General features: G+C 38.6%; 1 protein-coding gene across 9 annotated transcripts in view; it reads left to right on the plus strand.

Moving 5' to 3' along the window:
- GRIP1 (glutamate receptor interacting protein 1) overlaps nucleotides 1-9,512 on the plus strand; it is a 395,387-nt gene extending 385,875 nt beyond the window's left edge. For all 9 annotated transcript variants that reach the window (XM_087723475.1, XM_087723470.1, XM_087723471.1 and 6 more), the window contains 3 exons: nucleotides 1,967-2,200; nucleotides 6,325-6,471; nucleotides 7,768-9,512. In XM_087723475.1, coding sequence (XP_087579601.1) covers nucleotides 1,967-2,200; nucleotides 6,325-6,471; nucleotides 7,768-8,004 — 618 coding nt within the window. In that variant the 3' untranslated portion in view covers nucleotides 8,005-9,512. The remainder of the gene's footprint in view (nucleotides 1-1,966; nucleotides 2,201-6,324; nucleotides 6,472-7,767) is intronic.
- The last annotated feature ends 465 nt before the right edge of the window (nucleotides 9,513-9,977 follow it).

The raw sequence follows: 9,977 nt of genomic DNA on the forward strand, positions 1-9,977 counted from the left end.
GCAAACCAGAGGAAATACTGGAAATACATCTTTATATATGTAATGAGAACATTACTTGCTAAATACAATTAAGGCAGTATATAATGAAAGTGTAGCATAGGTGAGAATTTTAGTGAATAGTTTAGCACTGAGCAGGGAGTAAGACAAAGGCCTGCAATGTCTTCCTGGTTGTTAATGAATTAATGAATAAATTTAAAAGTCATGTTTGTGACTTTTAAAAATAGGATGAGTATTGGTTGTACAAAATCAGTGTGTACGTTTGTATAAAATCAATGCTGTGCTGTAGACTGAAAACCCAAATGATTTGGGTTCATAGCTCTGAAAATTAAAATATTAAAAAACAAAGTAGTTGTGTTTGTTGGAGAAATGGGGTGAATGATTGAAAATTATATGTAAATAGGATAAATAGATAAATGTGTGGGAATTATATAGAAACTTAAGATTACACATGTGTTGTGCATTATGATAACCAAAGGTTTGGGAAAGGAAGCAAAGTTTACTATATATAGGAGTGTGTTTCTGTCCACATTGCTATGTTGAAGTGAGAGTTTGATTTGTCAGGTGAAACATAAAAGTAATTTAAATGCAGTGTGAATGGTGATACTGCCAATGTCTTGTATGCATGTCTGCAGGCTATGGAGGAGGAACAAGCTAAAGTTTAACCCTGCCAAGACTGAGTAGTTGTGAGGTTTTGGACACATAAACACCCCAAACTGGGGATATTTCATTTTTAATCTTCTTTGGAATGACAGACCACCAGCACCAGCACCACCCAAAGAACTGGTGCACAATTTGGGGATCTTCTTAGACTCACAATTACTATTCAAGGAGCAGGTTGTAATGAAACAAAAAAGCCCTTTATGTAGCTCTATCTTCAGAACCATTTCCTTTGTTACATGGAACAGGAGGTCTTTCAGAAAATCACTTGCGGTTTGATTGTCTTGTGCATGTCCTACCACAAAGTGTTCTACATAATGCTGCCCACTCAGAAGCTGTAGCTGATCCAGAATGCAACAGCAATTATTTGTATGCCTTTATTAGGCCCATGTAATATTTTTTTTGTCCTTCTTGAATTACTAATTACCAGAATTCTTTTGGTACAATTCAAAGAATTAGTTATCATCTATGAAGCCTTCATGGCATAAGACCTGGTTATGGAACATCATCTTTTGTAGCTGTTGTCAAGCCTGTACAATTGGTCAAAGTGAGCATTGGCATTCTTTATGTCACACTACTTGATGGGACATAGGAGGTTCTCTGTTGTTGTATTTAAAAAGCAGGTATGGTAAAACAAACTGAAAATAGGAGTACAAATGAATGGATGCCCAACAAATGTGACCTGAATTTAAAAATGAATCAACAGTGTAGAACAAGCATATGGTTTGAGAGACTGAATGAGGATCAAATTACTACAAATATATGAAGGAGGTGTGTATGGATAAGGAAAAAAAAAAGAAACATTGAGAAAATTGCAGTTGGATAGTGTTCCTCAAAAGAATATTTTTAAAAAATTACAAAGACGATATGAAATAGTATGTGTGAGTTGGTGTAAATTAGATATAGATGTACGTATATCCTTTTATTTTTTTAAATAATGACTTCTTTTATTTGCCTTACTCTGTGTTACTCTACTTCTGCTACTGTGCATAATTTTGGTTACTACAAAAGAGGAAACCATCATGGTGTGTGTGTGGGAGAGATATTAGGTATAGTCAGGACTTTATCTGGAAAAGTTCTACTAAACATTTCTAATAAAATTTTATATACTTTTATACTGATCCACTGGGGAATCTCGGGGATCTTCCCCAATTTCCCAGTCAGATTGTTCATCTATTCTCCAAGCCATTTGCTTGCCCTGAGCAACTGTATTTTGACAATAACAGCAGAAAAATTCTGTTCATTAGGAGTATACCTTCTTTATTATGTTATGTATTATATTTTTACAACCTGTTTATTAATGCTGCAGGCTACAATTATGTCAGGGAGTACAATGAGCCTGAATCATGATAACTCTCAAGTTCGCAGCCATCTAGGAAGACAAGCCAGCTTTCAGGAAAGAAGTACTTCGAGGCCACATTATAGCCAGACCACTCGAAGCAACACATTGCCTTCAGATGTGGGGAGGAAGTCCATAGCCCTTAGAAAAATGAAGCAAGAGATGAAAGAAATCATGTCCCCAACTCCTGTGGAGTTACACAAGGTAGTGACTTTTTGATTTCACTTTCTGGCTAAACTCTGCACTATGAAGAATTGCAAAGAAATGGCTCAGCTGATATCTCTGCATATGCTACGAAAAAGAGTTACACTCTCATTCACAAACATCACATCCACTGTAATGTATAGATTTTGCATGAAATGTATCGTGTCTTGAATATTTTATGTTGATCAATGGTCATCTGTATGTCATCCAATCAAGTAACTGAATATTAAGAAAATTGAAAAGATTTTCTATATATTACCCTGTTTTGACCTTTTTCTTGTGCGTGACCTGGAATTATTACATGAAATGGGTAGCTCTATAAAATAGATACAAGTAGTTCTTGACTTACGACCATAATTGAGCCCCCAAATTTATGTTGCTAAGCGAGATATTTGTTAAGTGAGTTTTGCCCAATTTTACAATTTTTCTTGCCACAGTTGTTAAGTGAATCACTGTGATTAAGTTAGTAACACAGTTGTTAAATGACTTTGGCTTCTCCATTGAATTTACTTGTCAGAGGGTCACAAAAAGTGATCACATTACCCCAGGAAGCTGCAACTGAACTAGTTGCCAAGTGGCTGAATTTTGATCACATGACCATGGGGATGCTGCAATGGTCATAAGTATGAAAAATCATTCTAAGTTTTTTTCAGTGATATTGTAATTTCAAATGGACACTATTTATAGTGTTATAAGTCAAGGACTACATATAAATAGATAGGCAGGCAGGCAGGTGCAGATTTTTCCCCTCTAAATGTAGTTGTGGATGTATTTCACTCGAGATATTTCCCAGCAAGGTCACATAATTGTTCATTATGAAACATGCAAAATAAAATAAAGAGAAATTGGTTAGTTGAGTAAACATGTTGATCCCATATTTGACTTAGGTATTGCACATGGTGATGGAATTTTGCAATCTCACTCCTGCCTCTTTCTCCCCCTACCCACCCCCAAAAATATTCCTTCGCAGGACACAGAGATTAATGATGGGAGAAAGATAAAAGAGGGAGGGAGAGACTAACTGTTTTGATTTTCTTCTTCTGTGATGTAAAGCAGCACAACATAGAGCAGTGCAACATTTTCAATTCTGCAATAAATGTTGTGGGTGAATAATAGTTTTTATGCTACTACTCTGACTAACCGTAAGACTATCTCCAATATAATCAAAGGACATATTAAATTAGCCCTTTGAACCAATGTTCAGTATTTTCTCTGAGTTGTATATTATTTGTTTTCCAATGTGCCACTTCAGCAAATATACTCCCCATTCTTAAATACCTACAGTGATATGTCAGGTAAAATAATGGATAAACATACAAACAACTGAAATTGATTTAAATGCTCCGACATTCATTTTAACGGCATCTAAGCTCAGCATGCAACCAAATATTTATTCATTTATATTTTATATTTCTGAAATGCACATATCCATCAAAGAATTGCAATTCCTATGGAAAAGATATTTCTGTTTGTATTCAAACAGAGAAGGAAACTATCCAAGATGCATATTTTAATCCAGAGCTCCCATGGGGGGGAGGGGGGTGGTTCCACACAAGCAGCCTGTTGCTCACACAAGTGGAGCATGTGTGCACAGGCTCACTCAGAGGTGGGTTTCAGCTGATTCAGACCCGTTCAGGTGAACCAGCTGTTAAGATTCTCCACATTTTGGCAAATCAGCAAATCCCACCACTGGTTGGTCCGCCCCACCCACCCCGCTCTGCCCAGTCACTCCTCATCTTGCCCGCTACTGCTGTGCTCTTTTCTGGCTTCGTCACTTGCCTCAACCACACCGGCTCTATGGGCCAGCCAGCTTGCCTGCCTTCGCCACTGCAGCTACATCCCATGTAGCATTCTCCCCGTGGCCCAACTGAACAGCCCTGATCTGCCTGGGCGATCCTGCAAGCAAGGCCTGAATCCCGGCCTAGATGCCTCCCACGTGGCCCAGCCAGCTTGCCTGCCTTCTGCTGTGGCTGCATCCCACATGGCCTACCATGCAGCAGCCGCGACCCAGCTCTCTACCTCAACTGCCTTCCTTCGCCGATCTCCACTCCTCCTCACTCGCCTAGACTAGATTCACCCAGCTATCTCAGCCTCCTCCCGCCTGCTCCTGACCTGATCTGTCCCAAAGGCCTTGAGGAGCTCCAGACATTCCATGCACCTCCACCGGTCTGAGTGTCCTGCCCTTCAGATCCCAATGGGTCTAGCGCCCAGCAGCAGCTGTGCTCCAGGAGGGTGGGCAGATGTCCTGGGCTACATGCACGGACCGCAGCAGAGCAGCAGTTTCGGGCCCAGCGTGGTGTCTCCCCCAAGGTCTGCCCGTCATCAGCCTTACCTTCGCGGGCAGCTACATATTGGCCTAGTTGGGATATGAAGGGCAGGGTGTTTTGGCAGGTGGAGGTGCATGGGAGCTCTGGAAGGTATGGCCGACACCGAAGGCAGGGGAGGGAGACACACTGCGCTTGGCCAAAGAGCCACTTCGAGCGGACACGGCAAGGCTCACTTGCCTTTTGTGCCTGGCATGCTTGGCTTCTGTGGGGCCTCCGGACAATGACTGCCACCCGCTCACCTTCCCCTCCCCCTCAGGTCCCATATCCAGCCTGTACATAGGGGTACACGCCACTTTAGGGCCAACCTGGCCAGCAGGTGGGTGCTGGTCCTTGGAGGAGCCGCTGCACAGGGGCCGAGACTGCTGCTCCACTGCAGTGCATGCATGCAGCCCCAGGGCATCCACCCACCCTCCCTGAGCACCACCGCCACCGGGCCCTTGTCCCATTGGGAACTGAAGGGCAGGGCACTCAGGCCAGAAGAGGTGTGTGGAAAGTCTGGAGATCCTCGGGGCCTTCATAACAGATCAGGTCATCCAGGGCTTTGCTCCCCAGGAAGGGCTCTGTCGTGAAGGGCTGTGTGCCCAGACCAGGTGCTTTCTCTCAGGCCTCCTGGCTCACATTGGACAGCAGGAGGATGCGGTGTGTGGCCAGGAAGGCTGTCTGCAGTTCTTGCAGCCAAAACTGGGATGTGGCTTTTGAGGGGTGCATTTTGAAGAAGTGTCAAGAGAAATGCTAAAAGGGCAATCGTTCTGGGATTAAATTCCAAATGAAATTGGGTCTTCAGGATAAGGAGGCATGAAGAACTTTCAACTGCAGGTTTCTAAAAATCTTACTAAAATGAATGTCTAGAGGCAGCTCTTTAACTCATTAGTCCAGAAGGAGCAAAAGAGATAGGATTTCAATGAGGGTCTTAGCTATTTAGCTCAGGAATAACAGAATACCAGAGTTGAAAGGGACTTTGGAGGTCTTCTAGTCCAACCCCCTGCTCAGGCTAGAAAATTGAGGATACCAAAATCTGAGACAAGGGCCTGGGAAAGATGTCAGAATAATACTGAGAAGGGACTTTGGGGGAGACCCTATACTGGGGGTCGGCAACCTGCAGCTCTTAGGGCCCTCTGCTGCAGCTCCCTGTAATCCAGTCACGGCAGACGGATGAAAAAGCCGTCTTCCTGTTGCAAAAGTGGCATGGTTGGAGCCTTAGTGAGGGAGTAAAGCATCCCTGCACTTGCCTTTGAGCGGCAACAACATTCCTCGTTCAGCACAGTACATTACCTGTTGACACTAGCAAAGAGGGCTGGGAGAGAATGGCAGGGGCAGACCTTGCGGGGTGAGGGCCATCCCCCAAGCCTGACCTTCGTCCTCCCTGGATGGAGGAGCCACGCATTTGCCATGACACTGTGCTCATACTCATAGTCTCATAGTATGTCAGCTGTTTGGCAACATATTATGCTTATGGTACTCTCCCAGTCTAGCAAAGAAGTTTTCTGATTTAAAAAAATGATATAAGATTAAACTGCAAAGACTTATTCTCTTCTAGAATTTACCAAATTAAAAGTCAAGTAATTTATAATCTTGGTATGATCTTCCTTAAGTATTCTAGATCTTGATGCAATTTTTTTCATTAACGTATTTTTTTTCATTAATATATTGAAAAGGGACAAGGAAAGGAAATGAGTGAAGAATACCAGAAAGAAACTATTGCTCATGCTTAGCCTATGAGAAAATGTGGGAAGATTAGGCAGAAAAGTATTTCTGAATGTTAACAAAGTCATGAGGAATTTCCTTATCCCTTAATAGATAACTTTATACAAGGATTCTAATATGGAGGACTTCGGATTCAGTGTCTCTGATGGCTTATTGGAAAAAGGTGTATATGTTAAAAATATTCGGCCAGATGGACCTGGAGATGTAGGTGGTTTGAAGCCATATGACAGACTACTACAGGTAGTGTGAAACTTTACATAATTTTGAACTCAATTAATAGAAAGAAATCATTTAGTAAGTATAAAGGGATTATGTTAAACAAGTTCAACATTCAGACATTTGAGGATATTCTATATGAAATTGTGCAAATGTAATTCTGCTTTCTCATTCACTTATTTTGTAAGGCAAATAAGGGAGAATGTACTTTGGAAAATTCCACTCTAACCATTAATAGGGTAGGTAACACTGTCATTAAATAACTTATAGAAAAGTGCTTTTTTGTCCAATATAAAGTAGATAAAATAATTTACCTATGAGTTGATGTTATTCAATGAAAAAAATGAAGAAAATGTAGAAAAGGAAGAGTGAGAAGGAGATATATATGGGATCATAGATACAGCCACTTAAAAGCGGGATTAATTTGAAGATTAACTATAGTTTAGGTGGAACTATTTTTCTAATGAATTTTAATCACTTTTGGAATAGGGCTCACATCTCTTTTCTTCACTCACCTATCTAATTTTCGGTTCCTCTTACCTCATCTCTACTTTTTTTCTGTTTTCCCTTTCTCTTATAGACCCTTCCCAATATAGCTATCCTTACCCTACATCCTGTCTCTGTCCTATTTTTCCTTATTTTTCTGCTTTCTGCTAAAAGGAGGAGGAGATTGCTACAATGTATGTTCAGTTTTATGTGAGAAAACCATGTGTGAAAGAGAATAAGCTGATAAATGCAGATAGAGAGAATTCTCCAAATTAAGTTTCTTATTTTAGGCAATTCAACTTAAATAATTCATCTATATCTGGCAGTTTTTCTAAAACTCAGGGGCCCTTTTGCAGTGGAAGTATATGAATGCTGCAAAGGTGTGAATGAGTTAATGAATGAATGAATGAATAAGGAAGGGAAGATGGTCATTTCTTGGGATTTTTACTATTTTTTGTTGTTTACTTTTATTTTGGGAAATAGCTCTAAATAATTCTAAATTAGTATTATTTATGTAAATACAGTAGTATCTGTTGCACAACTGTAACTGGGTATTCATTTTCTTTACACAATGCTGCTAAACACCATGACTTCTGAAACAAGTTAAATAGTATGGGGGGGGGGGATCAAATTAAACTTATTAGCTTACAAAATTATATTCCGTTTAATTCATTCTCTTGCAAATATTTTCTTCTTTATTTCAAGCTCTTTGTTTATTTGGGTCTAAACTGTCTTATATTATCCTTCACCTAAAAAATATGTAAGACCATCTTTTTATTGGCTTGCTTGACTTGTCTTCTTTTGTTGAAAAAAAATCTTTTTTTCCCTTTTCAGGTAAATCACGTTCGCACAAGAGACTTTGACTGCTGCCTTGTTGTACCCCTAATAGCAGAGTCCAGTAATAAATTAGAACTTGTTATTAGTCGCAACCCATTAGCTTCCCAAAGGAAAGGCTCTGAGCACCAGACTTTCTCAACAGGACAATGGAGCCATCCGAACAATGCTTTCCTTCAACAAAGTGGACATAACACAGGTTCAGAGATGAAATGGGAACCTATGAACACTTTATAGCCAAAAACTGTATCTGTCCAAGATGCTAAAGATTTAAATGGTGCTATTTTTTTTTTTAATACGTCTGATACACTGGAAACACAGACACTATCTAATGTTGAGAAGCACACAGGGAAGGTTCTGATTATTTCTCAAGGCTTATTCTTTGCTGCTTTCTTCCCAATCGAGTTTTCTTCTCACTTTTTTATAACCACAAATAGTGCCATTTCAAGCTGAACTCCACATGCAAGAGAAAGCAATGGGGAAAATAACTGTTTTCATGTAGATTAATCAAAAGAAACATTGTAAGTGAAACTGAGCTCTTTTCAACCTCCCATCCAAGTATCTAAAAAGAGTATCCCAGTTTTTTATTATCAAAGTTTATATTAAAAGATCAGTTAATTGAAGGAAGGAATATCAAAATATTATCATTATGCCCAAAAGATTATTGTATCATAGTTATTGTTTAATAAAGTGTGTGTCTCTTACCTCTGCTAAACAGGGGGTGGGGGGGACCAAAAACTGTTACTTGTTCTGCAATCATTTCAGCAAAGGTGCACAGAGGATCCCAGGGGATAAAACTTTAGATTCTGTTACAATATGATTTATTAGAAATTACATTTTTCCCTATGCAATTTTAAACAATAGGATATGTCATGCACCCTGTATGGATTTCTCACTTTTAGGTATTTGAAACGTATAATGATTTTTGTTTTAAAACAATTAATAAGGCTTTATGGAAACAAGGTTTAATAAGAAAAACATTCAAGTAAGTTTTTTTTTCTTAACTGAATTCCAGTAGCAAAGTAATACTGATGCAAAAACATATGAACTACTGTGTTTAGGGAACACGTATATAAATAAACTTGTACAGCAAAAAAGGACACTTTTTAAAAATTAAGATAAATGAAATGTGCTTTTGATTTAAAGTATCTATTTAAATAGCTTTGTTGGCGCTCTCATTGACTCTGCCATTTTGAAGACTTAATTTTAAAATGTAAATATGTTTCACCCACATATACCCAAATTCTGCCCTGTTTCTCATTCAAAGCAATAAAATGCTGCTAGTTGCTTTTGAGACCCACCAGCAGCTGCTTTGGTTTGTCCACTGTATTGTCTTGATACAGTAATGTTACTTAGTGACTGGAAAGAAACCGGATTTTTCTGTGATAACATTGAATCTTACCACAATTTTTTTTGGCCTTTTTGAATTGTCAAAATACCCATAATATTCTTTTCTTCACCTATTAGAGAGCAAGTTTCTATGCCCTATGCACTCACGTGACATGTTCTCATATTCCAGCACTGCCAGAAAGAAAAAATAATAATTTAAATGAAATTGAAATCCATATCATGAACCACTTAATACGTATTTTTATTTGTAACGAGTATTAAACTAAAGTATTTTTGTACAAATTTAATACTTTAATAGCATGATATTTATCATCTATGTATGGTTTCTGGGAACTCAAATTGTTAAAAATTTGTATCGAAAATGTAAAAAAATTAATAAACATATTTGAAGACAATAGTTTGGATCCCAAAACTAAAAACAGAAGAATAATTGTGGAACATGACTTCTTTTACCACCATGGTAGAGTGGAAATGGGCAAAAATTGAGTCAAGGCAACTTGCAAAGGTGGAGCTGCAAACGTCATCATAAAGTGAAAAAAAATATTTAGAAAAACAGCTTACATAGGGAAATATTCGCATAGGGAAAAAGGATTGTTTCACTATATCATCTAATCCAAGTTGTGTGATCATTATTTACCCCATTAAATTTTAAGATTTAGTGCAACAAATACAATTCATAAAAAAGCACCTTCTTTTTTTAAGCATTCAAGGAAATATATATTATAGTATATGTTATATAATATCATGCCTTTATTTAGGATGCTTTATGTGACTTCCTTTCTTGGGCAATGACATTTCTCTAAAAAAGATGATGAGACTCCGGAAAAGTTCAGAGAAGAGCAACTAAGATGATCAAAGCC

This window comes from Thamnophis sirtalis, unplaced genomic scaffold (genome assembly GCF_051295495.1).
Source record: "Thamnophis sirtalis isolate CommonGarterSnake01/CBP01778 unplaced genomic scaffold, rThaSir2_p1.2 scaffold_9, whole genome shotgun sequence".
Lineage (NCBI taxonomy): Eukaryota > Metazoa > Chordata > Lepidosauria > Squamata > Natricidae > Thamnophis > Thamnophis sirtalis.